We start from the raw sequence: 21,799 nt of genomic DNA on the forward strand, positions 1-21,799 counted from the left end.
ATTCCTGGAAGAGTTCATGTTCTATCAAATGTATGCCAGGGCAGACTTCACAAGAAAGAAAAAATGGGCAGGTTATTCAAAAACTATTTAAATTTGTAGCAATGGCTATAACAAAGTAACAGGAAAAGCATGGTGAATGGGTTTCTCCAGGGATGAGGACACCTGGGAATGTGCTCTTAGAGTTAGGTGGACTGGCCCTGCTCCTTAGTCTTTTCCCTGCTGAGTGATGCTGTGCCTGCTCCATCCTTCAGGGCCTTCTCCCTGGAGCCTGCACCCCACCATAGGCTTCTGGATTTTGGAAATGTCAGGCTCTGTGGAGCACTTGGGAATTGCTCCCTGGGGGACTCAGTGCACCAGTCATGCACTTCACTGGAACACAGAGAAAGGCATGGCAGCTTTCTGGTGAAGGCGAGCTGAGGGTCGAGATTGGGAAGCTTCAGAGATGTATATGCAGGTAGGAAGAGCAGAAGGTCACTGCAGTCACTTCTACCCTGATTGTGTGCTATTGCTGTTGCTTGTAGGATGTAACATTAAGGTAGTAAGCCTGTGGAACTTCTGCATTGTATTAACATCATTTTCTTATTTTCTAGTTGCATAAGAGATGATTTGACTTCAGAAATAAGGTTACAGCGGAGTTGTGTTTACTTTATCCTAGTCCATGTATATTTCTCCTTTTTTTCCCAGTTATATCTGAACAAGGGGAATGCCCCTGTCAGTACCTGGCACTGGTCATGGTAATGGGCATACAGTATTGACAGAATACTAAGCACTGATTTGACATTCTGAACAGTGCATTTCAGTCTGTCAACAGATCCTTGGGGGAATAAAATACTTTATAAAATTAAATTATATGACTTGGCCAATTATTGTGCTGATGCCATGAAATAACTACGGCATATTTTTTTTTTTCCATTTCATGTTTGAAGAAGAAAGAAGATTGGACACTGATGAGAAGCCTCTAGTTGTGCAGTTGAATTGGAACAAAGATGACCGGGAAGGCAGATTTGTGCTCAAGAATGAGAACGACGCAGCCCCTGCTAAGGTGGCGCCTCCCTATCTCATGCTGACTGTGGCTGGGTGGGAGCAAACCGGATTGAATTTTTGTTACAGGAGCTCCTTCTATTTGTCTTCTCTCCCTAAATCCCTCTACTGTCCTCCTAGAAAAGGACATAAAAGCAGCCTGATGGTGTCTGCTTTAACCTTCATTTCATCTAGTAGCCCCAGATGCTGCTGCTCACTTCTTGAAAGAGGAGTAAGTTTTTGTGACTGAGTTAGTGATCAAGTTATCACCTTCCATTCTTTCCCCAAGCTGTAAAATCAGAATTGCTTTAATGAGAATCAGGAAGGAAGAGGAAGCTCTGATAATCTATTTATAGTGAACTTTCAGACGCCACTGCAAAAGGCACATGACAACCTTCCACAGTGCACGAGTGAGGTTAGGAATCGGCGAACTCTTGGTGTTCTTAGACGATGGAGGGATGATTCTGAAACTGGAGTTTGGGATGAAACTAGATTCTCCACTTATGCTGGCAGGTAGGCACTGCACAGGCTGCAGGCTCTGCAGCCAAGAAATGTGCTGCAGCTCTTAAAGGCTAGCTATGCCCTTCGGTGTTGAGGCATACCTCAGCAGCTCATCGCCAATATTTTCTTTCTGAGTTCTTGTCTTGCAGATTTGAAAAATGAAATCCGCAGATGAGGGTGAGTGAGTGTAAGAACAGGATTTATTCAAGTGTGAATAGAAACACAACTCCTGCAGGGTGAAAGGGGATTCCCATATGGGAGTGTGTTAGTGTAAGGGTTTATATATCACTTGGGTCAATATTTTTGGTTCAGATTTATGCTAATCAGGGTTTGGAAAAGTACCAGCCCAGACTCACCTGCAGTCCTTTCCAGGTCTGTTCCACTTTCATTTTTCCACTGCTCATGGGGAAGTAAGAGGTTGAGGTTATTGGATTATAGAAGCTTGGTGGTTCCGAGCTGTGGTGCTGTGTGGAGCGGTCTTCTGCAATGGGCGTCTGCACTAGGCCTAGGCTGAGCCATAGCTGGGTGACATGTCAGCATGCCCTGGCTCACCTTGGCACTGGCCTGCTGTGCCTCAGGCCTGCGCCAGTCATGCTTCACTGCTTTGGAAGGGATTATTGGGTTGGCTGTGTGGCTGGCGGCCAGGGAGCCGTGTCAGTTCTAAATCTTGCCTGGCTCATCTGGAATTTCTGTACTACTGTTCTTTTTTCTGTGGAATACTAGAAATGTTGATATAATTTCAAAATACTACATAATCTTTGCTAAATCAGATAGCATCTTTCATAGGAATTCAGTATTAGCAAGCAGTAGCAAATGCAAAGTTCAGAGGACTTTGAGGGATTCTTCTGTTCAACCCCCTGTACACTGAGAGAGACTGTCATTGCTCACTCACAGTAGCAGAACACTTTCCTTCTGCGTGAGGCCAGTGTTGCTTGCTGATCCTCACACCTATGCATGGGGTCTTGGATTTCCTCGTGGCCGTGTTTAGTGACTTGACTGTACCTGAAGTGATGCACACAGGTTCGAATGGGTTTCTGTGGTCCTGCACTCACATTTCATTTCATCCTTGTGTTGTGATTTCAGCTGGTGCTGTGCATTCTGTTCACTTTGCAGTGGGCCACAAACCTTCATTGCCAGGTGCAAATTCTTCTTAGGACCAGTGCAATGTAAAAGATTCCAGAATGGAAACAGGAACATGAATGTTCTCTACTCCCCCATCTTAGAAAGTAAAAGGCAGTTTTCTCTCCAGTACTTTATCTTTTTCTTCTTTTTAAAATTCTTCACCTGTTAAGTTTCCACCTAAAAATAATGTGGCTATGTGGGACGGCCTTTTCGTAGTTGAAAAGCAGATTAAGAACAAGCAAACACATACAAGGCCTGAAAAAGCAGTCAGGCGTTTTGCAGAAAGCTGATAAGTAGGACCCTGGTTTGTGAAAGCCACTTATTATGACTACTCTTAACATTTCTCCTGAAGTTAAAGAAAAGTACCTACTAAGCAGATGGTGATTTAGACTCCTCATTTCTATGTTTTATTAGGCTCCTTTTACTGAGGTTACTTTATGGTAACTTATTGGAGTTTTAGTCATTAAAAGTCAGATTTCATGAATCACACCCCAGTGTTCTTACTAGCTTTGAGTGTTTGTTTGCCTGCTTGCTCAATTAGTTTGAAAGTTAGGTAAATTTATATACAATTGAACACACAGACTCGAGTATGTAATTCACTTGGTTTTGAAAAATTGCCTGTGTCACTCTAGGCTCACTCACTGTATGTAATGTCCCCACACCCCAGAGTTCACCTGTTCCCGTAGCTCTGGTTTGAGATGCTGTATGTGGAGAAGAAAGCCTCCCCACAGGGAACATTATGCTATCCTGGGTAGTGGCTAACGAGTGACGATGTTACTTCTATCAGAAGGTTCAAAGTAATGGACCAGAAAAGCAGGAGAAAGAAGGTGTTATACAGAACTTCAAGAGAACTCTCTCAAAGAAAGAAAAGAAAGAAAAAAAGAAGAGAGAAAAGGAGGCCTTGAGACAGATGTCTGATAAGGAGGATGGACCTTCTCGAGGGGATGACAGGTGGGTTTGCTCTGGAAGTATTCCCATTGCTCTGCACTGCAAGCAGATGCTCCTTTTTTTTTTTTTTTTTTAAATATTTTTAGTTGTAGATGGACCCAATACCTTTATTTTATTTTTTTTAATTTTTATGTGGTGCTGAGGATCGAACCCAGTGCCTTCCATGTACTAGGCAAGTGCTCTACTACTGAACTATAGCCCAGCCCACAGATGTTCTTAATGCAACTGGCTTTGGCCTTCCCAGAGGGCTATGGGAAGGATGCAGATTGACCCACAAAGTTAGGGAGTAAACGGGTCTTACTTAAGGAAGGTCCCTGAGGTTAGAAGCCTGCCCACCCTCCTGCTCACCCCAGCATACATGACTGAGGTGCCTGTTTCCTGAGTGGAGCACTGCTGCCAGAGGCCTCATCTGGAATTGGGCGGCAGGGTTTCCTGTGTGCCTCGGGACACTGATGTCTGGTAGAAGGGGCAAGGCCAGGGAAAAGCAGGTTTTCCCTTTGAAGGTTCAGACACATCAAGTCCCCCATTCCTGCCCTGTTACTCCAGCCTATGGTGGGTGCACTTTATCTGTCCCAAGATATTTGAGCTCCTGAGCTCAGAGATGAGGGAATAAGGGAAATCTCTGTGTTTCTACATAACAGAAAGACATGTAGGTCACATCCTAGACTTTCCTTAGGTAGACTCTAGTTCCCAGCGTGCACTCTGCCCCATCCAGTTGCTAGTTCAACCTGCCCTTGGGCAGCTTTTTGTGCCCTGGTATTGAATGCATTGTACTATGTATGTTACATGGCCAAGTAAGGAACATACACTTCAGAAAGTCAGACAGCAGATGGGCCGGAACCCATGAGGAACCCAAGAGAAGCTAATCCTGTCTGTTTTTCCGTACAAATATATATACTTAAAGTGTTTACATAGAAGATTTTTAAACAAGTACAATCACAGCTTTTTCAACTGGAACTTTTTACATGGTATTTTTCCTGTATATATGTATTTCACAAAAACAGTTCTAAGATTGTATGGCATTCTGTCACATGGTTCTTCCATCATTTATGTACCTGATTCTTTTTTAATGTACCTGTATTTGTTTGTAGCCCACCTCCCTACCCTAGGTTTGAATAATGACCCAGTGAACATCCTTCTGGTATTACAGGCACTCACCCAATTGCTTCTGGGGAGGTACCGAGGGACAGTGGGTAGGAGCAGGTCTGCGTGTCTCCTTGGGAGATTTCCAGGACTGTGACTTGGGTATTCAGCTTGTTGGCTGACCACCCCTTCTCATTTTCTTACATGCTTACACCTCTTACCTCTTGGATCAGTGTATTACCTCTGTGTTACATGATATTCTCCACATACTAAATTTAATGTATTATTCAAAAGTTAACATCTTTCATGTGTTCATTAGCCATTTATATTTTTGTGGTGCAGTGGTCTCCTTGAGTTTGTTTTCTTCCCACTTTTTAGAATGAGTTGATATTTTCTGTGTGTCCATGAATGATGTGTCCTTTAGAGTGCAATTTGCGCCTATTTGAGATATACCAAAACTAGTTTAATAAGCAGTTCAGGGATATAATCACTTGGGCACAGTGTAGTAGGCTGTATTTAATGTGGTTGTACGGAAGAAGAAATTTGCATAGATCAATTGGTCATTTATAAAAAAAAGAAAAGTCTTGTTTAAAACTAATGCCTTATGGTTTGCTGTGTTTGTCAGTTTAGGTTTTGAGATGATGTATAATTTGATTTAGAAAAAGAGCTACTTAAAATGAGTTATATTGTTAACTTGATTAATTAAAATTTCATTTTTAATTATGAAAATTACGTATTTAGGTGTATTTATTAATAGCATATCACTTTTTCCATTTTGACTTAATATTTAGTTTTCTGCTCATCACTCTGTGTAGTTGATTCATTTACAGAAATTGTTAGAACAATTTCCTTTTGAAATCTGAACTTTAGGAAAGTGATGTTGGTAAATCTTTTAGGTTTTACAAAATCATGAGATTTCACTAATTTGAGATCTTGAAGATTTATTATAATTTTAAATAAGATTCTTACTTAAGTGCAATCAATCCTATAATTATTTCTCATGGTTAGAAAGTTGTGATATAATATCATTCATTTGGTTAGTTTTAGGATAACAATAGTCAGAATTTCTTTAATGTATACTCTATAGATTTTCCTTTTGTTGTTGAGTATACAGCACTTAAGTTGTGTGACCTAATGATAAGGATTTTGTTGAAGATATCTGCTTAATTTGGTATATTATCGAGAGAGTATATTCTCTATTTCATAGTAATTGATTAGCACATGGTGAGTATACACAACTTTTCCATGGGGTAAGAGGTAGCCCAGTAGCATTTACTCTTTTGATATCATATAGTTTTGTGTTACAGTGGAAAAAGGCTTAAAGTTCTGTTACCATTTCTTTCCTCAGTGAGAATTCCCGACTGGCTGCAGAGGTATACAAGGACATGCCGGAAACCAGCTTTACGCGAACCATTTCTAATCCTGAAGTGGTTATGAAACGACGGCGGCAGCAAAAGCTGGAGAAGAGGATGCAGGAGTTCCGCAGCTCAGATGGGAGGCCCGATTCAGGTACACACCAAGTTGGTTTTCTGTCTGTGTGCGACACCAAGCAGATCTGCAGTAACAACAAGCAGATCTGTGCACTCTCTTGGGTAAAAGAATTCTCTTCCATAAAGAAATAGCCAGTTACGTATTTTCCCCCAGCATAACTTAAAAAAAAAAAAATTTTTAGAGTATTTCAGATATATAAAAAGAAGAGAAAGAGGTAGTGAACACTCATGCACTTATAGAATTTCAGTGATCAACAACCCTTTTCTTCTTTTCTGCAATATACGTTGCTCCATTCCCAAACTATTATTTTGTATAACTCCAATACCATTATTACATATAAAAAAATTGATAGTAATTTTTTACTCTGATCGAATAACATTGTTTCCATTTTCCCAGCTGTCTCTGGTAATTCCTTTAGTTGAAGTGGGAACCAAGTGACACACATGAAAATTGATTAATGTTTATTTGAATTAGGATCCAGAAGTGACTTACACATTGATTAATATGCCTTTGAAGTTTTTTACAGTAAAATTCCCTTTCTTCCCTTACATTTTACTTCTTTGTTTTTTAGTTGGTTTGTCATTGACCTTGTAGATTCTGCTGGCTGTATCTTTTTGTGTCAGTTGCCTTGTTTTTCTTTTTGTTTTCTCTCTTTTCTTGACTGGGTGTAGATAGAGAGAGGTCCAGAACACTTACTTGATTGTCTTCTCACAAGGAGCAGTGACTTAAGGCTTTTTATCGAGCTTGTGGATGGACAGCCCTCCTGTGTTTCTGATCCACAGCAGTTGTTTTCCTTTGTGGTTCTTGAAGTGACACCTGGAGCCAGCCAGAGTCTTCCAGCAAGCTTCTTTCTGGGCCTTGGCTACTGGTGGTCTTGAGTGACTTGGTATTTGGCGGGATGTCCCTCCTGTGCATGTCCTTCCTGGGGTTTGAGATGGCTGCTTCTTTCAGGAGTCCTTGTTCCTTTAAATTGTTTTGATGTTAGAAAACCTGGGTATCTTTTACAGTAGCATTCTTTCTTCCTAACAGCATCAACATGATTGATTGTTTTTTTCTGTAAACATAGGAACAGTGTTACTGTTAACAATAGGGTTCAGAAAACATGTTGAAATTTTTTCGAAGTTGGTGTTTCTTACAAGGATGTACTGTTAAATTGCTGTGTTTTAAAATCACACAGTTCCTATCTGTATGGCCGTGTTCCCTTATTGATTTACACTTGTTTCTTACTTTTAGAAGTTTGTGTCTTCATAACTTACATTTTTTCATAGTTTCAAAGTCAGTCTTACAAACTAAGGTGCTCACGGAGAAGCATGGCAAGTGGTCCTGTGAGCAGTGTGCGGTGTTCTCTCCTCGCACCTCATCTTCCCTCTACCAGCATGTCTGGAGTTTGTTCTGTAGTTCTGAGGGAAATGGGAATAGATAATCTTGCTATTCTAATTATGCATTGGTTGTGAATATTTTTAGCTTTTTGACCTAAAACTTTTACTTCAATCTGTAATTGTATTCAGCAAAGAAGATATTTATTACAAAGTTACAAGTTAGTTATTACAAAGTTACACATTAGTTACAAAGTTCTTTTACTTGTTAAAACAACAATAGCATAACCATTTGAGTTTAAACAACAAAAAATCACTCTATTGATCCAGCCTGACCACAGAGGTTTGGTCTGGCCTCCACCTCCATGTTTCTTGTGTAATGTCACATCAGGGGCTTCAGAATTGTACCTTTGGACATTTACTCTTTACACCTGATAGTTGTAGGGTTTGCGATGTGAGGATTGGAAGAATTTCTCTGAAGCCCTTTTTAATCATAATTTTGGTCTGGAAGGGTTGCTCGGTTCCAGGCCTATCTCTCCTGCATCGAAGGTGTCATTGCTTGTCCAGTTTGAGTTTACAGCCACGGTCCGGCGCGTGAGGCTGGGTCTGTGACTGGGAGGCAGTTTCACACCTGTGTTCATTCCTGGGCTGGTATTAATGTGTTTTGTTTGTGTATCATTCTGGTCTCCACACAGAAGGTGGGCTCCATGGACTGTGTTCGGAAATGTGTGGTCACTGTCCTGCCCTAGGCCAGTGATTGCTGAGGACTCGGGGCTCTAGCACATTTCAGCGTAGGTTCCAGACGGCTCCAGCTTGCCACCCCAGCTCGGAGCTCTTGTTTCTATCCTCAGTGCACTGAAAACAAGTCCTAATTAGATACTTCACAGGAATTGTAGGACTGGTGACTTCAAACAAACAAACAAACAGACTAGGACTAGGACTAGGAGCAGGAGGGACTTCTTGATTCTTTAAATATTTTAATAAGGCATTTTTGAGATCCAGGATTTTTTTGTTTAAATGTGTCCCGTGTTCTATCAAGAATTTGTCATGATTTATAACTACATGCAACCAAAAAAGGCAGAGAAATATAAAGAAGCAAAAATTTTAAAAAGCACAAGAGGAGCATTCAGAAATACCTCCCTGTGCCAGCTGCTGTCAGACCTGAAGGTACTGGCCAGAGGAAGGAGCCTGAGGTGTCCCTGAAATGAGCAGAGTCCTCCTTGGAGGAGCCCCAAGCACGAATTCAGATGCATGTGAGTCACAGTAAAAAGCTGGCTTGCAGTATTAATTTTTATAAGTCATTTGAGTGTTTATTTAAACCTTCTAATCCACATTAGTGGGTTAAATGTAACATGTATGTACATTTTTTAAGAAAGTAGGAAGCTTTTTGCATGTCCCTTAGCTGGTACTCCCAGATGCCCATACCTATATTCCACTGATGTCTGGGTACTTTGATAGGAAATTTTGATGGGCATTGTCAATGAGCTACTGAAGAGTTTTAAGCTAGGGATTTGAAAAGCTTTCAATTTAGCCTCGGCTTCAGATCTAGAGAGATGATTGTGGAGGCAGCATAGAAGCTAGATTTGAGGGAATCGTGAGTAGACGCAGCAGGCCTAGGAAAGCCTGTGTTGCCCATAGGAGGCAGAGGACACAGCGTATAGAGGGATGTTGGAGGGTGGAATACTGGGCCCCGGGAAGACTGGGTTTTACTCAGCAGTGTTGGACAGAGGTTGATAGGCTGTGGAGCGAGGGAATGTTTGGGGTGGAAGATGGGTTAACGTGTGTCAGGTGAGGTGCTGGCATCGTGTGGGGTATCTTTGGGCTGGTGACTCAGTGACTGAACTATAGCCCAGCTCTTTGGTGTCCGATGGAGGTGGAGAAGGTTATCTGTATGGGTGTGGGTGAGGCTCATTGGAGAGAAAGCGCACTGGTGATGAAAAACAACAGCAAGCAGAACAGTTAGGCAGTGTTCTAGGGGCCCAGGAAGAAAACAGAAAAAAGACCCCAGGAATTCAGAGTAGAAACAGTAGAATTCGCAAGCAGAGCTTCTCTATTAAAGGGATGGCTGGGCACAAAAGGAACATTTTTATATATGTTAGATTCCCAGGAAAACTCTTTAAGAAAGTAAATGCTGTGGGCAAAGCAGCTATTTGTAGTTTTTAAAAAATTATTATTTGTTTTTAGATATACATGACAGTAGAGTGTATTTTGACACATTATGTATACATGGAGTAGAACTTATTTTAATTAGGATCCTATTCTTGTGCATGTACATGGTGTGGAGTTTTGCCGGTCATATATTCATACATGAACACAGGAAAGTTATGTCCAGTTCATTCTTTTGTCTTTCCTTTTCCATTTCCCTCCCTTCCCTTCATTCTCCTTTGTCTAATCCGCTGACTTTCTATTCCCTGCCTCCCTTGTTGTATCAGAGAGAACATCCAGCCATTAGTTTTCTGCATTGGCTTATTTTACTTAGCATGATAGTCTCCAATTCCATCCATTTACTAGCAAAAGTCATTCTTTTTTGTGTCTAAGTAATATTCTGTTTGTTTATATACCACATTTTCTTTATCTGTTCATCTCTTGAAGGGCACCTAGGTTGGTTCCATAGCTTAGCTATTGTGAATTGAGTGGCTAATAAACATTGATGTGGCTGTGTCACTGAGTATGGTGCTTTTAAGTCCTTTGGTTATATGCCGAGGAGTGGGATAACTAGGTCAAATGGTGGTTCCTTTTCAAGTTTTCTGAGGAGTCTCCATATCGCTTTCCATAGTGCTTGCACCAATTTGTATTCCCACCAGCAATGTATGAGTGAACATTTTTCCCCACATCCTTACCAACATTTATTGTTTCTTGTATTCTTGATAATTGCCATTCTGACTGGAATGACATGAAATTTGTATTTCTCTAATTGCTAGAAATGTTGAACATTTTTCCATATATTTGTTGACTATTTGTATTTCTTCCTCTGTGAAGGGCTTGTTCAGAGCTTTTGCCTATTTATTGATTGTGTTATTTGTATTTTTGGTGTTAAGTTTTTGAGTTCTTTATATATCCTGGAGATTAGTGCTCTATCTGAGGTACCTGTGGTAAAGATATTCTCCCATTCTGTGGGCTCTCTCTTCTCATTCTGTATTGTTTCCTTTGCTGTGAAGAAGCTTTTTAGTTTCTACAACCCAATTTATCGATTCTTGATTTTACTTCTTGCACTTTTGGAGTCTTGTTAAGCAATTCGATTCCTAAGCCAACGTGTTGGAGAGTTGGCCCTACATTTTCTTCTAGAAGGTGCAGGGTCTCTGGTCTAATGCCTGGGTCCTTGATCCATTTCAAGTTGAGTTTTGTGCAGGGTGAGAGATAGGGGTTCAGTTTCATGTTGCTACCTATGGATTTCCAGTTTTCCCGGTACCATTTGTTGAAGAGGCTGAAGAGGCTATCTATTTATTCTCCAGTACATGCTTATGGCGCCTTTGTCTAGTGTGAGATAACTGTATTTATGTGCATGTGTCTCTGCGTCTTCTTTTCTGTCCCACTGGTCTTCAAGTCTGCTTTGGTGCCCGTGCCATGCCGTTTCTGTCACTATAGCTCTGTGGTATAACTTAGGGTCTGGTATTGTGCTTCTGCTTCCATTTTTCTCACTGAGGATTGCTGTGGGTATTGTGGGCCTCTTATTTTTTCAAATGAATTTCATGACTGCTTTTTTCTGTTTCTAGGAAGAATGTCATTGGAATTTTAATAGGAATTGCATAAAATCTGTATAGTGCTTTTGGAAGTATGGCCATTTTGACAATATTAATTCTGCCTATCTAAGAACATGGAAGATTTTCCCATCTTCAAAGGTCTCCTTTAATTTCTTTCTTTAGTGTTCTGTAGTTTTCATTGTAGAAGTCTTCCACCTCTTTTGTTAGATTGATTCCCAAATGTTTTATTTTTTTGAGGCTATTGTGAATGGAATGATTGGTTTAATTTCTCTTTCAGTTGATTCATCATTGGTATATAGGAGTGCAATTGGTTTGTAGGTGTTAATTTTGTATCCTTCTACTTACTAAATTATTCTATGAGTTCTAGACGTTCTGTGGTGGAGTTTTTGGGGTCCTCTAGGTATAGGGTCATGTCATCAGCAAATAGGATAGTTGGAACTCTTCTTTTCCATTTGTATCCTGTAATTTCCTCTTTTGCCTAATTCCCTTATCCTCCACCTGGCTTGCAGTGGGCCCACTTTGGCTGGTGTCTCAGCTTGTGGCAGCAGGAGTGGAGCTGGGGATTTCTTCCTTATTTTATTATATCCGACCTCCTGAGTCCCGAATCTGCTTTTGAAGGTCCAGTATTAATTCCCAGTAAAGTCCTTTTTTTCTCACCTACCTTCCTCGGAAGTGGCCTGTCTGCTTTCTTGGTTTCACACCATGGATCATCCAGGAAAGTGATCTCCTCTATTCTGCCATCTTGAAAAAACTTCACTCTTTATGGTTAATATTAAGGGACTCAAAAGTATTAAATTCAAGTTGTTGTCTGTCTGTTTTAATGAATTAATTACTTTGAAAAATGGACCTGATAGCCTCCAGTAGCCACTGGCTCAACTGTGGGTGAGTCTTCCATGCAAACAGGCTTGTACTGCACTGTCAGGCTTTTAACATGCAAGTGTGTTCCCTCTGTGAGGTCTTCAAAGTGCAGTTGGCCCCAAAATGCTCTGTATACCTCAGTTAATTGATTGGTGGTGCAGATATTCTACCAATTGTTGTCATGGGTTTTCTCACTGAGACATTCATTAACTGTAAGAATTTCTGGAGAGTCACTCCTTTGTCTACAAGTTCTCAGCACACAATCCTGGGAGCATTTGGGCACTACAGAAAGACATGGGCCTGGAGTTAGGGTGCATTGGAAACCTGTGCACAAACTGAACCTCAGTGTGTTCATTTTCAAAATGGGGAAATAATGTATCTGTCGGTCTTAAAACTGATGTGATGGACTTTAGTCCTCCTCTTCACTTTCTCCTTCCTTGTCAGGTGTGGGAGGGTGTGTCTGTGCTCTGACAACATAGTTTTGTGCTTATAAAACTAGAAATCTCTTAAATTGGACTGTACCTGTTTATTGCTTTTTTGTGTGTCAGAAAGACTCAACATTCACTATACTAAAACTGAATCATCATTTTAGACAGATGTTCTAAAATATTCAGATAGATAATAAAAGTAATTCTATCCAATAACTGAATTCATTTGGCCACAAGAATATGAATTGTACAACTGCCTCATTGTGATATCTTCTTTAAAAGAGTACCAAGTGGCTCAGGATTAAATCATCTGTGGGACCCATGCTGATTTTTAAAGTGACCTGGTAAATTTCATCCATAAATTTTTTTCAGACCAAATAGTGAACATGGTCTGTAACTTTGGGATCAAAAAGGAATTGTTTGAGGATTTAGAAAATGTACATTTTTAAACAAAAATTAGGTTGCAGTTTTCTTTCTTTATTTGCTCTTATTATCATGATAGTTGGGTTCATTTTGACATAATCATACATGCATGGGTTTTAAGTTCCTCCATTTCAGTTCCCGGTGCCACCTCTTCCCACCCCCTCCTTCCAGTCATTTTCTGCAGTGACCTTCCTCTGTTCTGTAGTCTTCCTTCCATTCGTTTATTCATTTTTAATCAGTGTGTTATAGATATATGTGAAGGTGGAATTCACTGTGGTGTATTTACACATTCGCATAGTATAATTTTGTCAAATGCATTTGTATTTTTCTGTGGACATCTCAGTGAGGTTGCAGACTCATCTTGTCAGTTTTTAGAGCAGGTCTTGGTCTCCCTGGTTGTCTGGTGTGCAACATGAAGATGCCACCTGGGCCTGTCTGCACACTTCATGCCTGTCCTGCCGTACACACATGGCTTGCAGATTTTTTCAAATCTGCACCTGGGGCAGATCGTAGCTTAGGAGGGGAAGTGTCCCAGTAGGTAGACACATGCCTTGTTCTGGCTCACTCCTGAAGTTGCCCTCCTTTGCCCAAAGCTGGAGTCCTTTTTGTTCCGTGGTATTTTGCCTTCCTCCCTGCAGGTGCCCATGGATAGAGATGTTTGCATGCATTGGTACACATGCTCACACTCATTCTCAAAACTCTAACTAGAATAAAACCCAAGGTCGTGATCAGGTCAGGAAGTCCTGTGTGATCTGATCTCAGCCAGTCTCTGACTGTATCTTCCCCCTTTCCCCTCACCTTATCCACCCTGACCAGTGAGCCCAGCTAGGCCTTCATCAACCAAGGGCCTTGGCACGAATAGGTGCCCTGCTCAGGAAGCTCCCCTGTCAAGTCCCTCAGGTCTCAGTGGCCTTGGCAATCCCCCAAGCTTAGGAAGCCCTGGCTGCTCACTCTCTCACAGCCATACTTCCTGTTTTACATGTGAATCGCCATCTCGCAGCATCTGTTCTCTTGTTAGTTCTCTCCCCTGCATCCTACCTCCCATCCAGAATGGGAGTCTTGGAGGGCGCATGTCCTCAGCTCTGGCTGGTGTGAGGGTGCCCTTGGTGGAGATATGCTGGAAGCCTTATCTCCACCAGATAAGGGGGCTGGGCCTAGCAGGTTCATATCCTTACACTGGTGTGGTCTCCCAGATTCTTAGGAGACTATAATTTACTGTGACTCAATCACCAAGATGTGGTTCATGCTAGAGTTGTTGAAGAAGGGAACATGGGAAATACTCAGCAGCCAGAATAATTGCTTCAGAATTCAGAGGCCCAGGGAGTCATGGAGATTCAGAACTTGCTCCAAGAGATCCTCAGACCTCTGGGCAGCTCCTAATAGGTGGGAAAGCTGAAGACTGAAAACAGGAGCATGTGCCCATCACACTTTGGTATGGGGACATGGAGCCTCTTACCTTCTTTCCTCAGGCTCTCTCCTGTAGATGGGGCTTTTGTGCTTATTGAGCCTGGGCCATAAGTAGGATGCTGACTCCTAGGAGTGGCAATAGTACACCACGTGTGCATTTGTGGATTTTCATGCAAAAGAACCAACAGAACCTCAGGGTGCCAGAGTGCTCTGCTCTGGCTGATGTTTTTTCCCCCTCAAATGAGTTCACAGTTAGTACAAACTAGAATGTCATTTCTATCGAGGAATTAAAGAGCCCTGCTCTGTTGGCACACCCCTCATGAAAAGCCTTTGGGCTTGTGCACCTGAGATCTCCTCATTCGTATTCAGTTTTTAAAAGAGGATCTGCTTAGTGGGTTTAATTTTTCATTTACTTCAGATCGAGGTTCAGGAAGTGGAAGTGGAGGAACAGGTTGAGTGATGCTCAAGTGCAGAAGTGGGAGCAGGAGCAGGGCTGCACCTGGGGGAGAAGGCTCTGGTGTGGAGAGAGAACGGGTGCAGCCTCCTCCTGCAGGGTTGCCCCCACTCCCTGCAGTGGCTTCCTTTGGTGCAGGTCTTCCTGTGGGGGCTGAAAGCGTAGTGGCGGTGCTAAGGCTGCCTGTGCACCATCGCAGTTGGTACTTGAGAGCCTTCTCCTATGCTGTTGCAGATGTCTGATGTCCCTGTCATTGGTGTGAAATAAAGTTGTACTCAAAGGTGTCAAAATATTTTTTCAGGTGGAACGTTGAGAATTTATGCAGATAGTTTAAAACCAAACATTCCCTATAAGACAATCCTCCTGTCTACTACGGATCCTGCAGACTTTGCTGTGGCGGAAGCTTTGGAGAAATATGGTCTGGAAAAAGAAAATCCTAAGGAGTACTGCATTGCTCAGGTATGTAACTGGAGTGCTATTCTTCCCAGTAGCACCTTGCTCAGGAGTTTGGGTTTAGAGGCAATTGTAACAGCTCTGCTGATTTTCTCTCTCACTGCATCATGTAGAATCTGACATGGTGAAACCGTGTGTTAGATCCACATAAAAGAAATAGCAATCTCTGTTCCATTACAAAATAATACATGTTCCTGTTATAAAAGATAAAAATGTGAAAAGGCGAAGTGAAGAAAATAAGGATAGCTCAAAATTTTGCCACCAAAGGATAATCATACCATTCACATTTTGTTGTACATCATGTCATTTTTTATTTTGCATACATAGTTAACTTAATTTTTGGCAGGGTGGTGGGGGTGGTGCCGGAGTACCAGGGATTGAACTCAGGGGCTCTTGACCACATCCCTAGCCCTATTTTGTATTTTATTTAGAGACAAGGTCTCAGTGAGTTGCTTAGTACCTCACTTTTACTGAGGCTGGCTTTGAACTTGCAATCCTCCTGCCTCGGCCTCTTCTTGCCTTAACTTCTGAGTCAGCCACAGCCATAGACCGACCTACTATGATCTGAGTAGATTTTAAAACATAGCTGTCCCCCTTTTTCCTATCTCAGCAAGCAATTGTTGAATAATGAAAATTTAGTAATTTATTAAGGAATGAAGTTCAGCAAACCCCACGTTTACAGTCTGAGCTCTGAGTTTATGAGGGTTCCACTGACTGCCCTTCACCTCAGAGGGCTCCTCCTGCCTCTTTGGGACCTGTCCCTCCCTCGTGCTCACCTTGTCCTTTGCTGTGGGCTGTGCGTTTTCTAGAATTGCCCCATGACCAGCGGCATCCAGTCAGGACCCTGTTGCATGGCTTCAGACTTACATGGAGGCTTTGGTCTTGTCCAGGTTGTTGTGTGCTTTGAGTAGTGTCAGTTTGTAGTCACACCAGTCATGAGCCATGTCCCTGTGGATGGACACCTGGCCTGCTTCCACTTCTCAGCTCACTCTTCAGAGAAGGCTTTTGTGAAGGCAGGTGCTGGGGCTTCCTGTGGACGCTTTCTCTGGGGTCACTTCCCAGCACGGCAGTGGCTCCCTCTCGTGGCGGGTGCACGCGGCGGACATTTTAGGAAGCCAGGAGCTGGCTCCAGTGATGCTGTTGCACACCCACCAGCGGCATCCTTTTCCTCTCCCAAACTGGAGTCATTGCATTTCCAAAGGGCTGGCCCTTCTGACAGGCATTTAGCACTGTCCTTTTGTGGTTGAATTTTATATCCTGGAGTCATGTCCTACCCGTGATCTATGTGTTGTGGATTTCCCCCCCCCCCCCCAATGGTGGCTTTTCTTTTTATTTTTTAAATGACACTTTTCAGAGAGTAAAAGCTCTTGGTTGTGTTGAAGACCAGCTTCTGCTTTGGCCTCCTGTGCCATTGATACTCTGTGTGAGAATTGGCTTCCTTCAGGTTTGCAGGTACTCCTGCATTTATTCCACTGATGCAAAATGCTCGGGATGTGGTGTTTTAGAGTTGGGATTTTCAGGTTGATGCTTGCTCTTATGTGAAATAAGGGCTGATGTTCATTCTCTCTTCGTTGGAAACTCTTTTCTCACGTCACTGCTTTGGCACCTTTGTCAGAATCAATGGACTACAGACATACGTGCTTCATTTTCTGGACTCTGTTCTCTTCCAGTGATATACATGACCTTTTTTTTTTTTTTTTGTCGGTAATAAGCTGTCTTCATTACTGTAGATTTATAAGTCTTAAAATCATGTATCACAAGAAACTATTTTTTCTTTTTCTTTTAAACATGTTTTATTCTGGCTTGTATTTCTTCATGACTGTTAGAATCAGCTCAATAGGCTCTACCTGTAGCTCTCTGGGACTAAGGCTGGGTTTGCCTCTCATCTGATGAGAAGGAGCCTTCTGCTCTGTGCAGTGAATGGAGGGCAGCTCTTCCCTGACATGTTTTGCAGGGTTCAGGGTTGTTCCTTGTACCTCTTTTGTTAGCCTCAGAGGGAATTTAATAAAGAAGCTTGCTTGAATTTTATCTTTCTGCTGAAAAGCTGAGAAGTTATATTCAATTGGAAAAATAGATCCATATTAGTTTCCATATATCCAAATAGCTCCATAATTTTATGAATATGGCCCAATTTTCAGCTGAGAACTGAAACATGGAAACAAGTATTTTCCTCATGTTGAAATAATGAGGGGATTCAGCTGTTTAAATGCATAAGAATAAAAAGAGCAGGAAGAGATGTCAGGAGAGCAGAGTCTTCCATGAGTCTTCACACAGGACGGGTGGTCCACACCTTGCTAGGCAGAGGAAGCCTGCAGTGGGAAGGGTAGGGTGAGGTGGGAGGTGCTCGAGGCACAACCTTGGTGGACCCAGGGTCAGTCCTCCACACTGGCTAGGTGAGGTGGAAATTTCCTTTGCATTTCAAAGGAAATACTGGGTTGCAGGCTTTTAAAGAAGCAGCAGCCCTTCTAGACTGCCTTTTCCCTTCCAGCTAGAGTGTCATCAGCCACTAAAAAAATGGCTGACGGAGGTGGGGAGGTTTCTGCCTGCATGGCCTTGGATTTGGAGTCAGCAGGCACATCAGGATGTGTTTCCTAAGGGAAGAAGACGTTTGGGTGTACTTTCTTCTTCCTGGCAAGTATGTATTAAGTAGAGGAAGGCCCTACTTTAATGCATAATGCAGGGGTATTTTTTTTTTTTTTTTTTTTTGTTGTTGTTGTTTTTATATATATACTGGGGATGGAACCCAGGGGAAACTATTGGGCTCCATCCCCAGTCCTTTTTTATTTTGAGACAGGGTCTCTCTAAGTTGCTGAGGTTTTGCTAAATTGCTGAGGCTGGCCTTGAATTTGTGATCCTCCTGCCTCAGCCTCCCAAGTCACGGGATTACAGGTTGGAGCCACCATGCCAGGCAGCGCAGGGCTTTATGAGATAGTTGTTATATGTAGCAAGCATTATAATATATATGGGAGACATTATCTACCAATTGAGTAAGTCTATGGATAATATAAATTTTATAAGTGTTCCTTATACTTGAAATTTGTTAGTGATGTCGTAAAATTTTTCTAAGTCAGTAATACAAGTGAAGTGATGGTGTAGATAGGGTCTGCTAGTGAGCAGTGGCCTGATTATCTTCCAGCCTTGTGCTCTGCTGAGTTATGAGCATGTGGCAGGGGCAAGGGTGTTGCACCTGATACCTGGTATTGCTCAAGTGTTTGCTGCGGAATGTTCCTGTTGAGATGTGTTACTCTGTCTGACAGTTCCATAAGAGTGCATATGATTTGGTATGCAATAAGAAACAGTCTAATATCTTTATAGTAATTGGTGGGTGATTTTACTGGTGGAAACCAGAAAACAAAGAGACCTTGACCAGGGTCATGAAGTTACAGAAGCTTACTTTGGGTTTATTGACAGTTCCTTTGGGTTGATTTCTTTAGAGGGTCACTTTAGTTTTGGCTTTCTGCTCTAATGTTTTTGGACCAATTTTCTTTTGCAAGCTTAGGCACTACAAATCAAGAGCTGATTGTTCTTTTTCCCTGAATTAGAAATTTTTTTTTTTTTTCTCAGCTTGCCACCTCATGAACTGTAGTGGTTAGTGTTCTTCAGTCATCTGTCCTGTCTACCTATTCATTAGTCATTCATAAATCCTACAGATCTTCCTGTTTGTTAGATGTTGTGCTGGGATACAAAACCGACAGCTGTCCTTCAAAGAGCTTATAGTTAAGGGGGATAGAAAGGCCAGGAAACAACAGGGCTTCTCAATTGAAGTGAGGTTGGCAAAAACTCTTCAAAATGCTAATAAGCCCCCGGGGCTGGGGTTGTGGCACTTTCCTAGCACTTGTGAGGCACTGGGTTCCATCCTCTCAATACCACATAAAAATAAATAAATAAAGGTATTGTGTCAATCTGCAACTTAAAAAAAAAAATTGCTGAGCCCCAGCTGCAGGATGAGTGGATGCTGGCCAGATGTGAAAGGTGGCCAGAGGGGTGCTGGAAGCCTGAGGAACATGACCTGGTTGTGAAGTGCACATACCTCAATGTGGCTTGGCTCAGAAGTTGTGTGAAAGAGATTGAGGCAATGGAGTTGAGTGGAGAAAAGGTCCCAAGGCAGTGTGTGTGCTAGGCCAGGAAGTTGGATTAAAAAGCTAGAGTGCAGTGCTCTAACAGCTTTGCTTCTTCAGGGCAACTTGAAGCCCTGTGGAGAGTCATGACAAGGTTCTACAGGAGTGCGACCCACTGGGTCTGTGAGTAAGGTGACATGTCTGGTGGTGAGGCCTGTTAGGGTGCACTTTCACGGTAATTGTAGAAACGGGCTTGGATTCTCTGGCTTTCCTTCTGTTTATGGTTCCTGATGTCCCTGAATGGAGTGACAAGGATGCATAGTCTCTGCAGTATGTGCAGGGCCACAAGATGAGTGGCAGTTGCCACTGTCTTCTCCATCTCAGGCTTTCTTGGGTGATTAGGAAAACGTGTTTGGCTAGTCAGAACACATAGTAAGAAACAGCAGCATTATCTGTTGAGAGTACAGTAAGGATACTATCACAAAACAGTTGCTTACGTGTGTGTAGAACAAACGGTCATGCGTGTATCGCATGATCTGATTAGACTCTGATCATCAAGACATTATCTACAAGTACAGGAAACTGACCTGGTTTTGGGTGACATGTTGTCTGAAACTGCTTTAGAGAGAGTTGTTGGAGTGAAAAGATGGGCCAGGGACTGGAGAAGTTGAAGACTGCCGTGAGGAAGTGGTCTTGCCTCAGGAAGTTACTTAGGGGTTAGCTCTCACATATGATCTTTCCATATTGAAGTTTGTAACAGGGGCTGGGGATGTGGCTCAAGCGGTAGTGTGCTCACCTGGCATGCGTGCGGCCCGGGTTCGATCCTCAGCACCACATACAGACAAAGATGTTGTGTCTGCCAAATACTAAAAAATAAATATTAAAATTCTCTCTTTCTCCCTCTCTCTCCCTCTCTTAAAAAAAAAAATAGAAGTTTGTAACAAATAAAAATACTCAAGATTAGTCCATTTTAGAGGCCAAGTGAATAAAATCTGCCCAATCAGTTGACTGAACTATTTATTTGAAACTATTTCTTTCATGTTTGTGGATGATTTGATTTTTATGACTAGTGAAAATTGTTTATCATGCATGATCAATTTCATTCTACAGCAACTTTTCTTTTTGGTATTGGGGAATGAAGCAAGGGCCTCATGCTTGCTGTGAGCTATATCTCTAGCCATTTTTATTTTATTTTGAGACAGGGTCTTACTAAGTAGCCCAGGCTGGCCTTGAACTTAATCCTCTTGCCTCAGCTGAGATCACAGGTGTACAGCACCACACCCATATCACAGTGACATTATATTCATTCAGTAACATTAAGAATGCCTGCTAATTTACCTTATAGGCATATTCACTGTTAATTATTTTTCTTTAGGTTATGCTTCCCCCTGGAGCCCAGCATTCTGATGAAAGAGGTGCTAAAGAAATTATCCTTGATGATGAAGAGTGTCCTTTACAGATCTTCAGGGAATGGCCAAGTGACAAAGGTAGACTTCACTATTAGAGATTACCTCTGTGATACCTCAGATTACGCATGGCCCACCTGTTGTTCACCAGATGATGCAGATGTCTGCATGAATGGTTTCTGATGGCTCTTTGTTGCATGGTGTTTCTCCTCCTCTGTGGGCTGGTTGGGTAGCTCCTCCATGGTTCCATGGTCTGTGGGACCAGGCTCAACTCCTCTGAGTCTCCTGCACAGATCTTACACAGTGATACTATAGGTGAAAACCATGTCTCAGGAAGACACCAGACTATTAGTAGTGCTCAAGGTCTTTGTTACCTGTTAGCAGTGAAACACTTTCTAAACTGATCTGATGAATTATGGCATTTGGACAGATTCATTATGCTAGTGAAAGTAACCTACAATCCTACATATTGCCCAGTATTGTGGTCATTTCAGATACAGGCTGAGTATTCCTTATCTGAAATGCTTAGGGCCAGAGTTTTTGGATTTTGAAAATTTTTTTTTAAGGTTTAGAAACATTTGCATTTTTATAATGAGATATCTTAGACATGAGACCCAGCTATAAACATGAAATTCATGTGGTGTGCAACTCACACACAGCTGCAGGTGCCATTGGGCACTGTTTCAGTGCACCTGCATCTTGCCTTCCACCAGTTAAACGTTGGCACTCAGAAGGTTTGGGAACTTGAAGCATTTTGGATTTCAGATTTTTAGATCAGGGATGCTCAACTTGTAATGAATTCATCCTTGGCATTGTTCAAATAATTTCCCCTAATTATTTCAAAACAGTGATGGCTTAAAGCTGTGGGTTTTATTTTATTAAACATGGGTTTTTAACTTTCAGAGTTGCATCATAAGTTAATTGTGCTTTAATTTTAAGTAGTGGGGGCTTTTGCACCAATAAAGACATAAAAATTCATTGCCAGTTAATCGTATCAGTATTAAACATAGGTTGACAACTTTAAAAATACCTACTAGCAAACACCTCAGCAAGTAGATTTCTAACTTCATTAAAATACACACTTAGCACTTTTCTGGACAGTACAAAGGTAAACTTCATTAAAGAAAAAT

At 41.9% G+C, this 21,799-nt stretch overlaps 1 protein-coding gene across 9 annotated transcripts in view; it reads left to right on the forward strand.

The window, feature by feature from the left end:
* Afdn (afadin, adherens junction formation factor) overlaps positions 1 to 21,799 on the forward strand; it is a 126,167-nt gene that overhangs the window by 37,616 nt on the left and 66,752 nt on the right. For 4 of the 9 annotated variants that reach the window (XM_071612848.1, XM_071612851.1, XM_071612852.1 and 1 more), the window contains exons 3-7: positions 927 to 1,042; positions 3,431 to 3,594; positions 6,023 to 6,183; positions 15,054 to 15,211; positions 20,639 to 20,750. In XM_071612848.1, coding sequence (XP_071468949.1) covers positions 927 to 1,042; positions 3,431 to 3,594; positions 6,023 to 6,183; positions 15,054 to 15,211; positions 20,639 to 20,750 — 711 coding nt within the window. The remainder of the gene's footprint in view (positions 1 to 926; positions 1,043 to 3,430; positions 3,595 to 6,022; positions 6,184 to 15,053; positions 15,212 to 20,638; positions 20,751 to 21,799) is intronic. The other 5 variants (XM_071612849.1, XM_071612854.1, XM_071612855.1 and 2 more) reach the window with 3 other exon arrangements.

This window comes from Marmota flaviventris, chromosome 6, assembly GCF_047511675.1.
Source record: "Marmota flaviventris isolate mMarFla1 chromosome 6, mMarFla1.hap1, whole genome shotgun sequence".
NCBI classification, from domain to species: domain Eukaryota; kingdom Metazoa; phylum Chordata; class Mammalia; order Rodentia; family Sciuridae; genus Marmota; species Marmota flaviventris.